This window comes from Pieris rapae, chromosome 14, assembly GCF_905147795.1.
Source record: "Pieris rapae chromosome 14, ilPieRapa1.1, whole genome shotgun sequence".
Lineage (NCBI taxonomy): Eukaryota > Metazoa > Arthropoda > Insecta > Lepidoptera > Pieridae > Pieris > Pieris rapae.
The window spans coordinates 9,214,370-9,235,732 of record NC_059522.1 but is presented as its reverse complement, the minus strand read 5'-3'; the positions used below and the strand labels follow the sequence as shown (position 1 = coordinate 9,235,732).

General features: G+C 32.8%; 3 protein-coding genes across 5 annotated transcripts; 1 reads left to right on the top strand and 2 right to left on the bottom strand.

Annotated features, from left to right (window-relative positions):
• Positions 1-1,177: 1,177 nt before the first annotated feature.
• On the bottom strand, positions 1,178-4,594 carry LOC110999542 (probable serine hydrolase). Its single transcript, XM_022268640.2, has 2 exons — positions 4,272-4,594; positions 1,178-3,681 (listed from the first exon to the last, which is right to left on the bottom strand). The coding sequence occupies exons 1-2, from the start codon at positions 4,294-4,296 to the stop codon at positions 2,774-2,776; spliced, it is 933 nt and encodes a 310-aa protein (XP_022124332.2). The 5' UTR covers positions 4,297-4,594; the 3' UTR covers positions 1,178-2,773.
• A 224-nt stretch (positions 4,595-4,818) lies between these two features.
• On the top strand, positions 4,819-15,530 carry LOC110999550 (translocation protein SEC62). 2 transcript variants are annotated; one of them, XM_045631007.1, is made up of 8 exons: positions 4,819-4,975; positions 8,931-9,057; positions 11,066-11,199; positions 11,584-11,697; positions 12,209-12,405; positions 12,843-13,029; positions 13,217-13,380; positions 14,096-15,530. In XM_045631007.1, the coding sequence occupies exons 1-8, from the start codon at positions 4,940-4,942 to the stop codon at positions 14,235-14,237; spliced, it is 1,101 nt and encodes a 366-aa protein (XP_045486963.1). In that variant the 5' UTR covers positions 4,819-4,939; the 3' UTR covers positions 14,238-15,530. The 2 variants fall into 2 exon arrangements, with proteins under 2 accessions (XP_045486963.1, XP_045486964.1); XM_045631008.1 differs by lacking the exon at positions 4,819-4,975 and adding an exon at positions 7,308-7,421.
• A 940-nt stretch (positions 15,531-16,470) lies between these two features.
• Positions 16,471-21,363, bottom strand: LOC110995237 (4-hydroxyphenylpyruvate dioxygenase). Of its 2 annotated transcripts, XM_022262305.2 has the most exons (9): positions 21,238-21,362; positions 20,820-20,909; positions 19,448-19,552; positions 19,066-19,281; positions 18,636-18,736; positions 17,978-18,082; positions 17,452-17,659; positions 16,881-17,120; positions 16,471-16,621 (listed from the first exon to the last, which is right to left on the bottom strand). In XM_022262305.2, the coding sequence occupies exons 1-9, from the start codon at positions 21,238-21,240 to the stop codon at positions 16,547-16,549; spliced, it is 1,143 nt and encodes a 380-aa protein (XP_022117997.2). In that variant the 5' UTR covers positions 21,241-21,362; the 3' UTR covers positions 16,471-16,546. The 2 variants fall into 2 exon arrangements, with proteins under 2 accessions (XP_022117997.2, XP_022117998.2); XM_022262306.2 differs by lacking the exon at positions 17,978-18,082 and having other exon boundaries at positions 21,238-21,363.

Sequence of the window (21,363 nt, the reverse complement as noted above, 5' to 3'; positions counted from 1 at the left end):
CTTGGTGAGCCTCCTACTGCCCCCTGTTCTATAAATAAAAATATATGAAAAATCACGACAACCCTTAATCCAATTAAACCCTTCCAAAGAATGAACATCTAGTGAATAGCACCTAAATAGTAAGAAACGCGAAGGTGTACTGCCTCTAAACTCTAATCTTCGAACCAAAAAAAAGAATCAACCAGTCAAACAACTAACTGGCCGGTCGAAGGGCCTTGACTGAGATCTCATGCAATTATTAAAATTAAAATTTATTCATATTGGTATGTACCTCCACATATCAACGTCAATATTGAACAAGTCTGATTTACAATTTAACTAACTATGAATTAAATCCTCCAAATTTAACCTATAAAGGTTTATTAAGACTTATTAGCTAACATATTCACTTGCAAATGAAACTTCGGCCAAATAATAATTCTCTCCCAAATAAGTAGTCTCGACCTTGAAGAACGGCAACCAAAAGAGACTACTGACTACTACCTACTACTATTCCTGTCGTAGTAATAACTGGTGTGCTTAAAGAGTATTGACAAAGTTTTCTAAATCTTATGCAATAGAGTGCACCAAACACTGCGCCGAAGAGGACTATTATTGTTACGTAACTCACCAGTCTTAAATTAGCCGCAGTGGCCAAATCAGTGAATAATTTTCTATTGTAATATTAGGCCTACAATCTATAGGAAATGTATACACAAGGTCCGATACCGGTAGACCGGTATCAAATCAATTATAACGATGACACATATCCATGAATTGGGCACCGAATTGCTCGCTCATTATCCAGGTGTAGCCTCCAGCGACTTTCTTATGTTCTCAGACCTCAAGAGGAAAGCTCGCAGGGCGGTAATTTAGCGCTGATGTAGAGGGAACCGCCGAACCTAAAGCCTACTTTGAGTATTTTTAATTCACATTCAAAAATTACTTATTGATGTAGGTAACATGATGTACACCTATGAACGTCAAAAAAGAAACTCAATCGTACTTTAAAAATGGTATCGAAAAATTGTATGACCGCTACAACTGTAGCGTTCTCGAAGCTTTTATTGAATAATCGAACCCTTAAAAAAAGATTTCTCTTCAGCCTAATAATATAAAATACCAAAAGTCTTGAGAATGTATAATTTAGTTGGTAAACCAGGTTGACATACAAAGGTTAAAATAAATTACGCACTGACGTGTTTCAATAATTTAATCGTGCTTTAAATATAAAGAATTTACCTAACATCAATTATGACAAATATACCATAACTGTCATTTTTTTTCTAATTCAGCTAATTAAGATTCCAGAAATATTTTCGTTAAACACACATTATGCAGCGGAAGCAACTACAGCTTTCAATTAGTCGTGTTATAAAAATCACCGCTTGATTAAGATAAACTAAATATCACATATGCAATCCTTAATAACAATACGTAATACATAATTAAATGTTTATAATGATGATGATATTAATTTATCCCTAATAGGAAAGGCAAAGGACTTTAGTCCATATAGCCAGGTCTTGTTCTTGGTAATAATTGGAGAATGTTGGTAGTTGTTAAGGCCGAAGCCACGTCTTTATTCTTAAATGTTTATGAGTAAAACTTGCGCAGCACTTGGCTGGTACGGAATCAACAGCATATTAATCAGTAGCATAGAAACGAATACATATATCAAAATAACTAAATTATTTTTTACTATTGTGTGACACATAGATATACATTTAATTTATTCCCAAATACATAAGTAAGTACAACACCGCAAGTTTTTCATTATATTTAAATTTTATTTAACTGGTATAAAAACATAGTAATTTAATTATTCTTCAACAAAAGTCAATACGAATACAGTATATGTACGTCTAAGCATGATAACGGCACTAAAATTAGAACATTTTATTTAATATAGTGAATTTCTTGCCTGTAGCCTCATCTAAAATCTTAACATAAAACTTGCTTCACATTTTACTTTTTTTCAAAGTCCGTACATTAACGTTAACAAATGACCCTTTTGAACCGAACACGCGTCTTTACTGTGAAAACTATTCAAAGGTCAAATTAGTAAGCAATAATGTCACAAACACTTGATTACTAAGTGATTAGTCATTTTATTTCCACTGGCTTATCATATTATGTAGTTGATTTCTAACTGCGATAGTGTTGGAGGACGAAACGTTAATCTATTAGTTTATAGTGCATTTACTGTATATAAAATTGAGAAACATTTTAGGCAACAAAACTGTGTCTCGTGATAAAGCAATCATATTTTGTGGAAGAAGAAACAGAGTATCTATGTAAAAAGCCTATTTTTAATAACCATTATAGGCACTTTCAAGCAGGACGGTCATGCAGTACAGTCATACATTAAACTACACTTACTCTAATAGCAATAAATATGTATTGTGCATATTGAAAATTACAATTAATATATAAAGTAAATGTGATGGTTGAATTTAATATGAAATATATGTACAAAGAGTATTGTATTATGGTAACCATTACAATCAATGGATAAGATTTTTTGTTTGTTTTAATTTTATTTATTTTGTTAAAAATCAATATGTAGCAAAGTAACTTAAAATATTTACAATCAATTACATTGATATGCAAATTAGTGAAAACCTGTTTAACATTGTTAATAAAGTCATATTAGGTACCCGTTAAATAAACTTTGATGCATGAATTACTGTAATAAATGTTGAACTAAATACTTTGAGACTAAAGGCCTTTTAGACCTTATTCATACGATTTATTATTTTTATCACAACTATCACTAAAAATTGAGCTAAACTTAATATTCCTCTAAGAAATCTTCAATTATGTTTGATATATTTTCCGGAGCATTTAATTGGACATGATGAGTTCCCTCTACTTCCATGTATGTAACATCAGTTGTTTCTTTCAATTTGTCTATTATCTTAGTATAGTAATCTAGTCTTTCCCAGTTTTGTCCTGGAATGGCTCGAATATTTAACACCTTGCAGCGAATTTGACTAGCATATTCTAATGCTGTTTCAATTGACATCATGGCCAATCCAGACACTTTGAGTCTTGGGTCCCTTTTAAAATAAAAGCCTTGTTTCTTTGCATTTGATGGTGCTGGAGACATTCCACGTTTCATTAATACCTTACAATTCTCCCTAGATACTGAACCTTTGTAAGCATCAACAACTATATCAATCATTTCTTCATATTCATAACATGGAATCTTATCTTCTGTCAATTTTTCATAGTCTAATAATTTATTTATTGACCAGCCTGTAGCTGAGACCATGTTGTCTGGAGGTCGCACTGCAGGGCTTGCTATGTCAATGCATATGATTCTATCAACTTCGTTTGGATAAGATGCTGCATACATGAAACTTAATGCTCCTCCAAGAGAGTGGCCAATAAGTCTTATTTTCTCCCACCTGAAATGCCTAACAATCCTTCGTAGGAGAACTACCCCATCCCAGAAAACATAATAGATCATTCCAGAAGGATAGTGAGAAGATAATCCATGGCCGGGCAAATCAATTGCTAACACAGAGGTGTTTGCTGGAAGTAGTGGTATTAGATTATCCCACGTGCCAGCATTGTCTTGCCATCCATGGATAGCAATTATAGGTTGTTTGTTCTGAGGGCCCCACCATCTGCCAGCCACATGCCCCCATGGTACAGGAATTACAATTTCCTCTACAGACACTCCCACTGGTAGCTCTGCAATAAATTATATATATAATAGTATAGTACTTTTTCTAAATTCCATCAGCAGAAGAAACTTAATTAAAATATTATTAATGTTATTGTTGGTGATAAAACATAATATATAAATTTACAAATATTTATTATTATAGTAAAGACTACACAAATATATTTTAATATTATAAAGCCAACCTTTGTCCTTTAATCTTGATTGTATATCAAGGTAAGAATATTATATAAAAAACATTCAAATAAGATAACATTTATCAATGGTCAAACTTTATATATTATATTTAAAAAATATTTTATACCTATTGATTTATCTTAATCTCATAGGCAAGATTTAATTTTTATTCATATTTAACCACACACCATTATAAATTAAATTTTTAGTATGACTCTTAAGAAAAAAAAAAATATATATATATATATATTTTTAAACCTATGATATTAAGTATATAATAATAAATAAAAGAATATATGTAAAAAAGCACTGTTTACAAGTATTAACATGTTGTACAATATTCAATCCACCTAAAGAGCCATGCAGAAAATTAAGTTAGATGAAACCCAGTGTTACAGCTTTAAAAAATATATATATATACCTTCTTTGGTTCCTTGACCGTTCATTTTTTATCCCTTAATAAAGCTTAATGCACTGCAAGAGTTGAGAGATAGACTAATCGCCCGACTTCTACACAACCACTACAATTACCAAGTGGAGATTGGAGAAAGCACCTTTTATTAATTAGAGAGTAATTGTTTAATCAGATCCATAAACCACTTGACACAATAAATATTATGAGATAAAAACTAAAAAGTAGTGATATCCATAAATTATCGACTAATTACCGAATAATGGCAATCACTGCCAACCCGCTATACAGCGTACACTGCACTGTGCACAGCTGTGAGCTGTCAACTAAACTGCCTGAAGTGCCTGAACTAAGAACTTTCAAAATTCAACCACTCCGATAGTTCGCTGTCCGAAGTCGGAAGTCGGAACTCGGAATCCCGATGACTCGTCTTGTGTGCTTGGATGTCAATTGTCTTTCAAAAATACTGATTTAAATATGAACTGTAGTCTGTAATTGTCATGTATGTCAATTGTCAGATATTGACATCTAAAAAAGATGGTGACTTCTGACATTCACATTTTATTATGATTTTCTTTTCATCTCTTGGTTTTGTTGTCAATATTTCAGCGTTGTGAGATTTAAGTTTTGACTTGTAAGGAAAAACCAATAGAAATAGCTACGTATACAAAATTGTGATGGCAGAAAAAAGGAAAACTAAGAAACGCAAAGAGGTATGTATCCAAATAAACTTGTTGTATAAAACCATAACGCCTTTATTATATACAATTTCGTATCGTTTTTTAAAGTATTTAATCGGCCGAGAATTGAGATTTGATATCACTACAAATCAACTTTATATCACTATATGTTTTCTGCGCTTTGCTTCTGTTCAGTATTTCAGTAATAAATTGTTATAAAAGAGAACGCAACATCTTCATAAAATATATATCGTAATTATACATTTTGTATTGTGATTTGTGAGACTACTCAGAAGATACTTCGTCGGCAGTTTTTCTATTTTACGCGTGGCGTTTATTGTTTAATATAAGGATTCAGTTATTAAACTATTAGGACAAAGAGATTAAAAATGTAAAAACATTTTAGCCACATAATGCGCAGTTGTACAAAAGCGGCGTGGTCTTTCAAATTTTATAAATAACTTCGATCCTTCCTGCTGCTTCTTTGTTTGATCTCTGCCAAGCTAATATTTACTAAAGTATTTTTTCAGCGGAAAAAGGTTTGTGAAAATAGATTAATTTAATTTTAAGCATTACTATTACTTGTAGCTGATCCCTAGCTAATATAACCGAAGAATTGCTTAACACTGTTGATATACTATTATAATAAAATCTGTTATTTAATTCTCAGCTTATTTAATTTAGTCACACTACTTTTGGTTTTCTCTTAGTCAAAATCTATTACAACAACATTGTAGCGACTACTCATATTTGGTCTTAAATCTGTTAGGTATAACAGCCAATAGTAATATTGTTATTAAGTACCTTATTCATACTTATTATTTAAATTTTTATTGATGTCATTGTTAATACATTCTTTCTATATTCAACTATTCAAGTAGGATTTGACAATTGAAATTATTTTTTTCTTTCTAGAATATTATCAATACAATAGGAGCATCTTTGTATGTTTATAAATCATTTAAACTTCTTATAGCCTAGTGTGTTGATACTTGATTCATAGATCAATTTGTTTTAATCTTTTCTTAATTCTTAGCTTATTAATAGCATATAGATATTTATCTCCTATTATAAAACTATGCAGCATATTTTTCCAACTTATTTATATTCTTGTTGACAATTGCTTAAAAATAAAGTGAATTTTCTGTATGAAATTTTGAAATTTAAGATGTTTTAACTAACTAACAATAATCAGGGGATAAAGATATACCATTTCAGGTTAGCCACAACTACTTTCAATAACAAGAAGCAATTTTTTTACAGTGTTTTGTGGCATCTTCATTTTTAACAAACCAGTTGCCCACTGTAGTACATTTCCAAACCAATTTGGTCCTGCAAGAGTGTGTGGCAGTATCACTTAACATCAGGTAAGCCTTTTGCCTGTTTGCCTCCTGTTACATAAAAAAAAATCTTGATCCAATATTTTTACTTTAACTTATAGAGAATAAAAGCTCCAGGTAAATATATTATTTTCAAAATAATAAAACCTTTTCCTAGGAAACTATGAAAAATACAGAAAAACACTAGTATGCAATGCATAGGTTGCTATACTATTGTTACATCATCGAAAAACATTATTTTAATGTCAAAAACTGTATTAAAACTGCTTTAAGGGTACCAACAGAACAAAGCACATTTTTTACATATGGATAGTTTTTCAAAACAACGACGATTCTATTTGTATTTACAATACGCTCGAACAGCTGTTTTTGTTCGATGGATTTAATAGAGGTGGCCTGAAGAGAGGATAGATATACTTTTTGTTCTTTTCGTTCGTGTTCTAATTTATTTATTAAGTCTACAACGACTATTACGAAAGCTACTGATAATTTTATAAAATCTTCTATCTTATATGTACGACAGTATATGTAAACATAAGTTTTGCTAAAAATAGAACTAATCGCTGTAGTTGTGACCTATAAAACCCCTTTTAACGCGTTTTCGTATAACGCGATTTGTCTCTCTCATATAACGCAGTATTTACCCCATTATACATCAGCAGTGCGAAATTAATAATGATTTGTCAAGTCAATTCATTTAATTAGTTTTGCGTACCTTTGCATCTGTTTCAATTGTGTTATTTAAAATTAAAGAATAACTTTATTAAATTCATGTTAATACTCCTACAACGCCATTTCTTAAAATGCCGACCGGGTCTATCGCGTTATAGGGCGTATTACTTTTTTAGTCACATATATAAATATAATATTGTTAAATTTTGAAAGTAACACACGCAATATAACTAAAGACTTAAATTACAGATAAACGTAATATTTTATTATGTGCCTTTGAATATTTGTGACGTCAGATTAAAATGACTTGTTAGGAAATGGTATAAAGCCTTACTTTTTAATAAACCGTAATGTCGGTCCGTTTTGTGTTGCTTGGAGGTAGAAAATGTCCTACTTAATACTTTCACCGCTTGTAGTCGCTGTTAGAACCCGAGCACAGTAGCACGTGTATCATGGGTGAAGAATTCGTGAGTAATGTTCGATTTTTGAAATAAAACGTGTTTTTGTTTTTAGTAAAAAGGTTTCATATGTGGATTTTTAAATTTAGAATGTGACAACTTCAGCTGTTTATATCTTGCTAAGTATAGAGAATTTATGTGTTTAACAATTGTTTTTATTATATTTTTAATAGCGCGGTAAATCGTTAAAATACTACGTCTTTCCAAGAAGTATACAAATATTTAAAGGTCCAAAACATATAAAAAATATCATATAAGCGGAAAGGTTTTATGTGATCGCCCCTAACGGGAGATTCAGGCTTTTGAGGTCGACTACTTAGATTGATTCATGACGAACGCTTTATTTATTTATTAACACTTCGTTGCAGAAATATAATACAATTGACATTTAATGAACGGGTGGCCTTATTGCTTTCTATTGATCTCTTCCAGGCAACCAATGTATGGAAAATTTTAGATAAGATTAGCAAGAAGTGCAAAAATACATAAGCTATTAGACAAAACTAATGGAACAAAACAAAACAAAGACTATAACTAAGATTAGGTTAGACGCTATAGGGATTTTAGAAAATATTTGACGTAGATTTAAGTAGTACTAAATGTACCTTATATCTAAACAAATGCAGTAGATTATAACGATCTTTAGGTTGAAGGTTACCGCGTCAATGTTTGTGTAAATACTCCGGGGAAAATCTACTTCGCGATGCTTTTAATTTAGTATCAATAGTAGACACACTGAGATTGTACGTGCGAATCTCTTCCGTACCCCAATTGAGTTTCAGTTCTCGCTTTGCCTAATAAAAATATACAAATCTGATGTGACCAGAGTAGTATCGCCAATTATTTAAAAAAAAAGAGCTTTACGTTCTTAATATTGTTTTATGGGGCTTTTACTCTTACCAATGTTTAATCCTTCATTCACAAAAGGTAATTCAATAAGGTTTTTTTTAACTAAAGTGTGTTCTGTGAATTATTTGAAAAGATTTTGTGAAGTAAAAGATTAAAAGGAACCAAACCTAGAATCTCCGGTTTAAGTGCTCAAGTCAGGCTTGTAAAAAACCTCCATTTGAACTCGAACTTTGGGCAGTTCTGGTCTTAATATACGACTGTCAGGTGTGTCAGGCACAAAAGGCTGATCTTGGTGATCAGCCTTTTGTGCCTATTAGAAAAATGATTACCAAGTTATTGTTTTTTTTTTGTTTGCTGTCCAATGTAATCCATTTTTTTGACATATAATCCGTAATATTTGTGAAATACATATGTTTTAGTTCGCTATATTTATAGTTATAATTATAATACTGTATATTGAGTAGGGATGCCTACAAGTTCGAATTGATTGACGTGGAATAAGTGATACCTAGATGATCTTATGTTCCAAAATAAACGTATTTTATTTTTTTATTTTTTTTATTACACCCGGTTTTTCCTGTTTTATTCCTTGTAAGTTTTTTTAAACTGACCAATAATATTAACACATTCAAACGTTAGCTATTAAGTTTTTAAATGTCATAATTACAGGAGTTCGGTGAACCCCCCGAATCTGAAAAGGCGACCAGTGAGGAGTATGCCGTCGCCAAGTGGCTGAAAGCGAATGTTCCGACGAAGAAAACGAAATTTTTAAACCACCACGTCGAGTATTTTACAGGTAGACTTTTTAAATGCTTTAAAATGACTTAAAAATACTTTTTCTTTACTGCTACACTAAAGTGACTTTTATTTTACTAGTAAACTTTTTAAATGCTTTAAAATGACGTAAATTTTTTCTTATCTGTATGTTATTAATATATTTAGGCTTTTAATCAATCAGCTTTCAACAGTTACAACTTTTATCAAAATCAGTGGTTTTTCAGAGATTTGAGTATTATATTACCTAGTTATGTAGATGTATGTATTGCAAATCTTTATAACTAGGTAAAAATAAACAGGTAATACAGGTGTTCGGCCCGGCATCATCCTTTGTTGTACTAGTTTTTTGGTAAAATAACCTTTTTGTAAATTTATAACGCTGTATTCTTGCTATTGTCAACGGTTTCCGCAGCGTACGGGTGGTATTTTATTTGTGATTTTTATCACTTGGGATAGTTATATATATCATATCATATGGATCCTTAAAAAAATATTCTATAGTCTTAAAATGATCAGTCAATTTGAAGAATTCAAACAAAAATATTTAGATTTTATTTAAAACCTAGAGATTAGATTAAGAAGAGAGAGTTTGTTGTTAGTTCTTCTCGTGTCCACGGATTTGGGAACTAATCAATATTGAATGGTTTAGTTACATTAATTTCTTTAAATTATAAAATTAAATATATATTTAATACATAATATACACAATATCGCAACTGTAAACTCACTATGCGAACATATAAGTACATATTGTGTTAACATATAAACAAATAATGATGAGTTACTATTATTATCAAAGTTACTATATGCTCTCGTTTTGTTAGAATTTCCAAATATATACCTTAAACATGTTAAGATAAATTCAGCACGAACATAAAAATAAAACGATTTGTGGGTCGTCGACTCATCCGAAAATAAATTCAAGTTAAGTAAGAAATCTCCATAAATAATTCATTCGTACTCTGATTTTTTTCAATATTATCTCATGTAAAATATTCCTGATAGACGTTTTTCACTGGCAGACATATCTAGACAGTATTGTCTTAATTATACGCGATTTCAGTCCCTCGTATATGGTTTTCCTCCATATAACGCGGGGAGTTAACATGTTATATTTCTGTACTGTGACATTAGTCTGTACGTTATTTGGTTTAAAACAAAGTTTTTTCTTAATATTCGATAAATCCCCTTTAACGAGAAATGAAGAAGATATACCAGCGCGTTATACAAGAATACTTATACAACGCGTTTCCTATAACGCGGAAACCCATCTACTATGGTATAGGAGGATTACTGTCGACTCTGCACCTTACCCCCAGTTCTGCTGATAAAATATAGAAAACAAACGTGTGTGGTTTTTTTTATACGGAACGCGGAGAAACGGGCACTAGGCTCATCTGATGTTAAATTATACCTTTTTACGCCGCCCATGGACACTTTTAATAGAAGAGCGCTTGCGAGTGCGATGCCGGCCTTTTAAGGTCATGTTATATTCAAATGCTTCGCTTAATCGAAAACTGAGCTTTTAATCTTGCAGTGTAGGGCTTATGTTTTGTCAATTTATTGTGCAGTGACACGGAGTGATAAGGAATCTTGTTTAGACTATTAAAAGCCGGGAATCGAATAAATCTAAGCTAAACGAATCAACTACAATAATATTAACGAGAATTGTATTAACACTAAGTTCACGCCGAATTATTCTATACGGTACAGAAAACGTATTCAATATTAGCACTTACGAAATTAGAATAGAGTTCAACATTTTTATTGTATTGTTTATAAGTTTTAGTAGGTTATCAATGTTATGCTAGCTTTCGTTCAGCTAATACTGGTATGGTTAGCGCGATAATTAAATTGATGCAAAGTTTTGATATCTAATGTTGATTACATGATACATTATATTTATTAAGTCCTTACATATTTAAAGAAATAGGCGTTGCGAATGCGTTGGGTACATTAAAGGATAGAAGGAATAGACACCATAAAGTTTTGCTCCACTCGCATTGTGTTTAATTTTCAAATTCCAGGTGCAAAGGCAGTTGACGCTCTCCTGACATCGAAATGGGCGACGGCCAAAAACCCACTGTTCACAACTCGACTCGATGTCACAGATTTCCTTCACCAGATGCTACTACACAAGTTATTCCATAGGGCTAAAAAGGTATGTGGATAGTTGGAATCGTTCAGTAGATTAAAATGGGAAAAGTACTTTTACGAGTTTCTTTAATTTTCAAAATAGCTTTTGTAATGGAAGGATTATCTTAACAAACATAGTGGTACTAAAATGTTAAGCATTCTTGGGCATCATTAACTTTCCGTTAAAGCAGGTTGACCTGTTTGAAGTGAAACTTCTTTAGGCGCATGAGGGTAAAAATTTTGCGGAAACGTCACGAAAATGTGCAACGTTTTTGTCGAAAAAAAGGAAGAGAGTGATTAAGACCGATTGAGAGAGAGTGAGAAAGGGAGATCGAAAAAAATACATGCTATTGGTTGATGTACGACGTTTAGTCTTTACATAGAATTTCCTTGAAATGTTACTTTATAGGTACCAGTGAGTGAACAGGAGTTGAGAGGCAAATCCAAGAAGAAAGATGTGGAGAAGTCGAGCAAAAGTGGTGATGAAAAGGATGGTGATAAGGCAAGCGCTTCAGAAGGAAAAGTAAGTTATCATAACTGTTTCCCTTACATTGAGACGTTTTTGCGGTTATTTTTTATTATTAGTACACATTACAAAGACGTAGATGTAATGTATTATTGTAGATAATTATGTGTTATCTAAAAAGCAGGACAACAAAAATGGTATCAAAAATTCTATTACCATTGTAATAATTGTGACGCTCTTGAAGGCAGGTATTGAAAATCAAATCAAATTCAATTAAAAAAAATATTTTAAACACATTTTCATTTAAACATTATTTTTTTCCCTGTCACGAAAGCCTGTTTTTTGAATCGCGACAGTAGTCATGTAATAGGTATGGCAAAACAACATTTGCATGGTCATCTAATATTACTTAAACCTAGAAACTACACTATTTGCATGGTCACCGAAAATTACTTAAAACTGCTAAGGTTGTTGTGTCTACATTTGCAGGGTCACAGAATATTACATAAAACTTTGAAACTATTTATTTATTTTATATAGATGATAGAAATGATAAATTCAATTTCAGGATAAGGACAAAGAGAAAGAGAAGAAGAAACGCAAGATACGTCTCGAGATGCATTTGGAGCAAGTGTTTTTGGACAGTCTGGACGCGTACGTCTGGATCTACGACCCAATGCCCTGGTACTACTGGTTGTGTGGGGCACTCGTTGTCTTCGGAACTATCGGAATATGCATGTTCCCGCTGTGGCCTGCTACCGTCAGGTTAGATATTTTTTTTAATTTTATTTGTGTTTTAAAATTATGTGTATTTGTGGGTTTTGACTCCTAATGTGTTTCTCGCATGTCAAAAACATTAGATTGTGAAATATAGGAGTCAAACGCCTTGTCTTTTCCATGTCATATCTATAGTCAATTTCTGTATTATTTTATCACTATATCATCATATAATAATAATAATTGAAATATATTACATTATCAAATTAATATTTTTTTTAAAGGCGTACATTAAGTGTATTTTTAAAAACTAGTAGGAAGATCTTTTAATGTTTTGTTAAATTATTATAATCTTTGATTGCCATAGAAAACGCGTTTTTTTCAATACAATTGCAAATTTATTTTTGGCACCGCCAATTTCTACTCCTAGTAGTAGTTTTTTTTCCAGATTTTCATCATACATAATTTAGATTTTTTTTTTTCAGAAAAGGCGTGTACTACTTAAGTATCGCGGCAGCAGCTTTCCTCGTCTTGATAATAGTGTTAGCAGTGCTCAGGGTTGTCGTATTCTGTTTGGTCTGGGTTTTGACTCTCACGAGGCACCATCTCTGGCTGCTTCCCAATCTCACTGAAGATGTGGGGTTCTTCGCCTCTTTCTGGCCGTTGTATAAAGTAAGTTTTTTTGAACTTCTCTTTTGACTCGTTAGAGATAAATGATGAGAGGAAATTTTTACGATGAGCGCGAAAAGCGACACCCTGAAGTTGGCTATAGTCAACATTTGGTTTTTCTTCAAGGCATCTCTTCTTGAAAAAAATTGTTTTTTGTCAATTATTGTAATTATGTAACTGATATTTTCAGTACGAATACCGCGGCCCCGGTTCAGAGAGTGACAAGAAGAGTAAGAAGAAGAAAAAGAAAGACAAACAGTCTGATGACGAGGAAGAAAAGACTCCTTTGGTGCAAGCAGAGACGCAACAAGAAGTTGCACCCGCCACTGATAATACGGATACTGGCGATCTGAAGTAAGATTTTAACCGACTTTAAATTTAGGTTTTCCGTTTCTTTTTACTTAATTTAAAGTATTTTGTAGTATGTTTGTAAGTAATTAATTTTCTCTAGTTATCTATGCTATGTAAATCTTAATTAAATGACAGCACAGAAAAATAAAATATATAAATAAATCGCCATTTGTAATAGCACTGTATACGAACTATTGGGGGGAGGAGGAACTTTGATTTTCTATTTAGTGATTACGTCACACACTTTTACACTTTATTCACACTTTTTCTCTTCGGTGTTTATCTCTTGATATCGCATTCGAAACTGAATTAATCGGTCGCGTTTTGGCTCGCTTATATATCCCTGGGAATAATCTTCAACAATATTCGATAATTCTCTAGGTAGGATCGCTATTGAGTCGAGAGTCTGAGACTGAGTCGCACAATTCTAGAACGTCCGCACTCTTTGTCTCTTTCGCACATTGCGCGGTCCTTGTCGTACGGTGTTCTAGAGTTCTCAGTCTAACTTCGAGACTGATCCGATCTTGTGGAGAAATCTAGAGACATTGCAGTCGGCCCGTCATCGTAATAATATGCTTTTAAAATATATTTTCTATTTTGAGTGGAAGAAATCGCTAGAAAGCGATAAGGCCGCCAGTTGCCCTCCTTTTCATTTAATTATGTTATTTTTTTTGTTATGCAACAAAGTGTTAATAAATAAATAAAATAAATTTTCCAGAGAGGAACCACCGGAAAGTACGGCCACAGAACACGCGGAGAAACATTCAGAATCGGACACAGATAATAGCCAACGATCGTCCACAGATAGGGACTTCGAGATCGTCAACTCGGACGACCTTGAACCGGAGATACGCACTTAGATTAAATACTATTAATAGCATAGTTTTTTTTTTATTGTAATCATCGGTTTTTATCGCCATCTTGAATTCTAAAATGGTAAAAATATTTTTTTTATACTTTTTTGGTTAAATAAATTTTATATGTTTTTGCGACAAACATTTTTGGAGATTTGGTCAAAGCGCCATCTTTTGCCGTTAGCGGTTTTATGACTAGTAAAATAATTTACGGTAGTAATATTAAAATGCATTTGAAACGTTCGTTGACAAATTTATATTAGAAATTAATCAAAATATCGACATGGAAAATTTTGTTTTTGATTTTTGGTGCTGTTTTATGATTTTCTATAATTTATAATCGATTATTCGATCTTTTGGGTAAAAATTGTAATTTTCCAACTTCACAAAGACGAATTCTGTACCACGAGTTTGACAAAGTATGGAATGTCTTGTCAAGTTCTGTTATAACGACATCGTAAAGGAACTACTGATATTTGGTCGTAAAAACCGAAAGTCGTTACAGCTGATGACGTTATTAAGAATACAATAAAATTCAGCCGGGACCTTTGATTTTGGTCCATTTAACTGGTATGTTGTACTAAACGTACATACGTATACGTACGTTGTCGTAAACGGTTTTGACTGTACTTGTACAAATTGGGACTTTTTTTTATATAACAGGTGCTTGTTAAATAAATCTCAAGTATATAAAACTCAACCAAAGTACCTAATCAAAATTCCAAAGAATTTTTTATTTATTTATTAATTAAGTTTTGTTCTTGCACCGAATTTTGTGTCATATATTTTGACATACGCTTTTAGTTAAATTTGTTGAAGACGTGTGACAGTAATCTGAGAGGGGGGATTAATAAAGTTTCATTTAAGTTACTTTTTAAAAGAATTTGCCACTTCATAAAGAATAAATCCGTCACTTGCATCATTGGTAACTTAAGTACTCATCTATCTCTTTCTATCGTAACGTAAACACAATGTAACAGAAAGAGACGAACGTTCAATTAACTGGGTTTAGTTTTTATGACTAAGGGAATACTTAATACTTTTTCGAACTCGTGGTAAAGCTACTACGAATCAGTGCCCATGCCCCATCTAAGTTCTAAAATTCTTATGTCACATATATAGTTTTCAATTTATTAAAATTCAAAAAATGACTTAAAAATATGAAATTCAATGTATATTTTATATCATGGTCTGTATTTATTTACTTTCAATTTGAAATTGCACAGCACATGTATTTGTAAATAATTCTAGGTGTTACTGTGTATCAGCAAGTTTGATCCAATAAAATGACATTTAATACTTAGTGTTTTCATTATTATTTCTGTATTGGAAGTAAAAAAATCGTGAAAAGTCCTTAAACCGTACCGAAGAAAAAAATGATAAAAAGCAGATACTGAAATATTATGTCAAAACCTAGAGGTATACAATATAATTAAAGACTTTAGGTCTTGGCCTTAGATTTTTGAATCTGTTACATGATCATTTTATAAGAAATTGGTCATTTTTAAAGTAAATATTTTAAAATATGTAGATTTCTGTACTCTGGGTTGTGGAGAACGATCCTAGTCGACACTTGTTGCATACCTCGCAGTTATCTGTAGAAGGAGTATTTTCTACATATCTAAAAGACCTTAAAACTACTGATACATTTGGGCAGCCCGCCGGTCGATTCTAGCAAAAAGGCCGTATCTCTTTTTCTCGTAGCCCAATTTCGACCCACTATAAATTCGTGGAGGAAATTAGAAACCTTAATTTTTAATTACCAAGCCAAGATTGTAGCAACAATTGTTCAGTGAGATTGACAAGTTAAAAAATATATTAAAAACATGATATTTTTAATATTGATATAACATAGTTAGGTTAAGTACGTTACGTTACATTACGTAATAAAGTTATGTTTTTGAACGCACAATTTCATAAAATAAAATACGTTTACTATGGAACATAAGATAGACAGGTATTACTTATTCCACGTCTAGGAATTCCTACACAACCATATTAATTTATTACAGGAAAAGAAGGTAGTCGTTAGACTTAGTTTGTGTCAATTGGCTTTTTTATTAATACTGTTTCACTTTGACATTTGGCAATTTTCCCAGTACAGCAGTCAAAGTTTAGTATAGGAGTTTGTTATTACCTATATTCTAGGCGACCATAAAAAATAGCATCCTTATCTGTGGCCCGTACGTTAACCTCTCTAAGTTTTTTAAGGCATTTAAAGATGAAAAGTGCATTAAAATAGTTTGATAAAACGTATCACACTTATAAAGTTTATTTAAAATTATACAAATTAAAACAAAGATATTGCATTCGTATTAAAGATTTCCTCGTTTTTCTTGTTCTAACTCAATAGATTCGAATAGTGTTTTGAAGTTTCCGGCGCCAAATCCCTGAAACAAAATGGACGTTAATATTTTTACATACATATAGACGAAATTTTGTGTAAAGAACTACTGAACTGATCATGATTTGTGTATAATGTACCCGTCAATTATTATATAACTTCATGCTTTCGTTACAATAATCCATCCTTTTTTTCTACTCAGTGAATTTAATTAAAAAACCTAGGTTTTGTCGCCACTCAAGGCTGTGTTGTGTGTATTTGTGTTTAAATGTTTGTCAAATTTACGTCCATATCCATATACTTACATTATGATTTCTTCTCTGTATAACTTCTAAGAACAATGTGGGTCTATCTTGGGTATTTTTAGTGAAGATTTGGAGCAGATAGCCATCATCATCGTAGTCTATGAGTATGTTTAGACGTTCCAGTGCGTCGATACTTTCCGCCACCTTCACTTTACTGCTCTGCAAACTTTCTCTGATGATTTTGTAGTACACAGAAGGAATTGACAAGAACTCTACGCCGCGTGCTCGGAGATTCTCTATCTGTAAAATATTTTTGTTTAATAGTGTACAGCCAGACCAAAGCCCTTTTTAGATCATCCATCACACGCGCAAACTCTTAATGATTACAACAATATGGATAGCCTATTGTGAGAACCAACTTCCGAAGATTTAGGAAGAAACCACATTATATGTATATAATGCGGTTTTCTAAAACCGTTTGGGTCCTGTTATGTTAAAGCTATTTGGTAAACAAAAAAGAGTTTTAAACTGTTATTGTCTCGGATTGGAAACAATGATGACCAGCATCATTGTCATCATGGTCTGGCTTTCATAAGACGACATCTGAAAATAGATCTTCTCTTATCCTTACTGCTGTAATTATATCTTCAGTGTTTAGGGCAATATGTTGAACACCAGCGCCCCCGTGGTACTCGACATACTCCTGGATCTGACTCTTCTTCTTCCCAACAGCTGGTTCGTTGATTGGCATCTTCACTGTCTCCTCCCAGTTGGCCATAACAATTGATCGGAGAGCTGAGTATTCTGTACATATTTGCTTGTCATCTACTGACCAGAATCTGAAAACAAAGTGAGACCACGCTATTCTTTTAGCACATAGTAGATAACAAACAAATATTTATGAGTTACAAATAGTTGCCAACAAATGTCACTATTAGCATACTTAATAATAATTATGATAATAATAATTTTAATAGTAACTTCTAACTCCTTAACCTCTCAACACTGAGGTTGTAACTTCCTTTTGTGGTTGTGCACCAATCGACTTATCTATCTTCCTACACAATTAATAGCTTCTACAGTTAAAGGACTTCCTCATGCCTTGATCTATATATCGACGTCTCGTGTTAGGCACAGAATTGTAAAACAAAGCATACCTGTGGAATTGAAGACACCGTTCGTACCACGACGCTGCAGGCTCCATCTCATTATCAGGCTGGTTACCGACAACGTGATCAATGAAATTAATTCCTATTTTTGGCCTATAATAAAATGAAACTATTATATCAGTATATTTTTATAAATTTGGCTGAGGGTAATGCATAATTGGTTTAATAATGGGTGTGTGTTGTGTTGCTAAGGTGGCTTCAGAGACTCTCATCCCTGAGTTCGTAGATTCAACCAAAGGACTTCTTTTTGGAAGGGGGGGATCAATGTCACGACCCCCATGAGCCCCCCGTGGATCCGTGGTATAATAAAAAGGATGTATAGTTAAAAGCGAAAGTGCACAAGCTATCTAGCCCCACTAGAATTGCCTGTGTGTGCTGCTAGTCTCCTCAATTTGACATTTTAATTATAAAATGAAACTAATGTTACACAAGAAGAACTATTTCCGTTCCATAAATAACGTTACACTATCAATAAATAAATTCAAAGCCCTCGTTAAAAGTTAATTAATTAATAAAGCTTTTTATAAATGTGACGAATACTTAAATGATCCTAATCCTTGGGGTTGATTTGCTCCAGTTCAAACAATTTTTATTAAAAACTTGAAATAAAAAACTGAGTGATATCAATTAAAAATGCAATACTTACAAAAACTTTTGTATGGGGTCATTTTTAAGCGTTTGATATCCAGGCAGGAATGGACCTTTATATTTCGATCTGTCTATTAGGGTGTGTGTATTGTCTCCATACTAGAAATTAAACGATTGAGTATGTATATCGTAAATTAAATCTTCATTATTTCTTAAATTGACTACATAGATTAATATGGTATATTTTTCGTTTGAAGCGGTCAACTCTAGAGGTTCCTAGTTCAATTATTGGCCAATTAAACACAATATCAAGAAACAGGTGGAGAAAGAGACGCAAATTTCATTAAGCAAGGACAGCAATATATTTATTAAGTTAATTTATTATAATATTATTATGGACACGCTGGCTTAGCCCGTGATCTGGCGCAATCCTGCAAAATGCGTCAACACCAATTATCATAGGAATATATACAAGTATGGGTCCTTACAGTCTTCAATGTAGCCATTCTGACCACACCATGTTCGTCACTTTCCTCCCACAAGTCTCTGACTACAACCGCGCCTTGTTTCCGCGCGTACTCCACTATGTAGTCTAAATTCTCCACCTCAAACGCGACATCCTTTACAAAGTCGCCATGATAAGCCACCTCGTTAACGAGTTTCGATTCTTCTGGCTCATATTGGGCTTGGAAAACGAACACAATCTGTAAATTAGCAATGTATTATTTTAACTCTACTATTTCTTCTCTTTCTGTCTACGTGTGGTTACGCTTTAATGAAACGAGACGTGATGAAATAAAAATAATAAATAAAGTCTTTATTCTCTGACGGTATTCGGTAATCTCAGTACAAATTCTGTAAAGCACTTACCTTGTTCAGTTTAACAGCGTGTGCCGTAATTTTCCTGGAGCCAGTCTCAAGGCCCTGATATCCCAGGGGTTCAAAGCCAAATCGGGTGATGTAGTAGCTCGCAGCCTGAAAAGTATCGTAGGTCAAAGCCGTAGCGAAGATAAGTGACCGCTGCAGTTTTAACACTGCCTGTTAAAACTGCAGCGTCTTTAGGGTACCTTGTCAATTATCTTGTACCTATATTAATATATGTATATTAAGATACAGATAAGAAACATGATATTAACAGTGTAGGGTTAGTTGCTTCTGCGTGCGACACTCATCGCTGAGCCGTTGGTTCGAACTCCGGCAAGCAAAGCAACTTTGGGAGCGCTGCCGGAAAACCCTAATAAACCAGCAGATCAAATGACGCCAATGGAAATGGATAGGCCATACACTCCGATGGGATCCCAATATCCCCATTAAGTCACTTGGTTGGAACCGTCGCCGTGCCAGGCAAACCCGGCGTCGGACAATTGCAGATGAGGCAGAGAGCCGGAAAAACTTGGAGCGTCGTGATCAATCGCAATGGAGACTCACTGTGGACGCCCGGATGCTTAATATAATAGATATAGATATCAAATCAAATCAAAAATCATTTATTCATATAGCTAACATAATGTACACTTATTAACGTAAAAGAAATATAGACATTAAATGATTCTAATTTTACATTTACTGCCAGTTCTCAAATCTAAAGCGTAGAACGGAAGAGAAGAACTGGCAATAAGCTCTCCGCCACTCTTTTTAATCGCCAAGTTTTTTTTACACAATGTTTGTAAGGAGCTGCAACCATTACAGCATGTTCCTTATGACATCTTGAGTATTAAAGAATAATAAAATAAATTAAAAACAAAGATTTGTCCACTATAGGACATTATGTCAAGTATGTAGTCACTACTTAAATATACATATACATATTAAGAAAGAAATATCAAACGTGGTTTCAGTTTTTTATTTCTAATCGACTATTTTATACCTTATACAAGTATTTCTCTTTTCGAACGGGTATAAAGTGAGAAATGAATTCATAAGGAACTTCTGACTAAGCACAACCTTACAAAAGTTCGTTACAGAAAAATTAATAATAATGTATTTTTCTTTTACTTGGAGAAAGTGATCAAAGTAGTTCACCAACCAGATAGACCGATCAATTGAAAGACCCATCGTCCTTGTAACTATACACAGTTATACACTGGACAGAAACCTATGGAAACAGATTGCCCACTCCAGATGCTTCCTTGCTGATCACGCACTCAGACAAAAAGAGTTACACCAATTTTAGTGTGTATATTGCCGACCTGTGAGGGAGGAATATTCTCTTATTTACTAAAAATAAGTATGTTTTACTTACTTGCTTGGCATTGGATACCCAGTATGTGATGTGATGAAATGCAATGAATCGACCGTTTTCAGGCTTTTTACCCTTGTCCGTGTATGACGTCTGAAAATATTTCAATTACCTATTATTAAAGAGAAAAATTTCAGTCCCAGTTTCCTTTGTTTGTTAATTTTTTTTCTATAATTATTGTATTTGTTCAATGCTTCCGTCATGCATACGTAGCTAACAAGGCTACATATCAATGTAAAGTATTGTGTGAAAACGAAAGTAAACAAAAATATAGAACTTTTGGTAAATTGCAAATTGTAAATACTGTATACAGCGCTGCAATGCTTGTAATATGGTACCGTATAAACTATTAATAAAAGACTAATTATACTAAATTTTCATTATGATTTGTAAACAATAATAATAAAACAATAAAACTCACCATATCTTATTAAACCTTTATAATTTTATTGACTATGTCACGTATATATCGATCGTGTGTCGCGCTTGAACTAATCTAAAAATATTCTGGAAAAGATTTTATATTAGATACAGAAATCAGGTATTT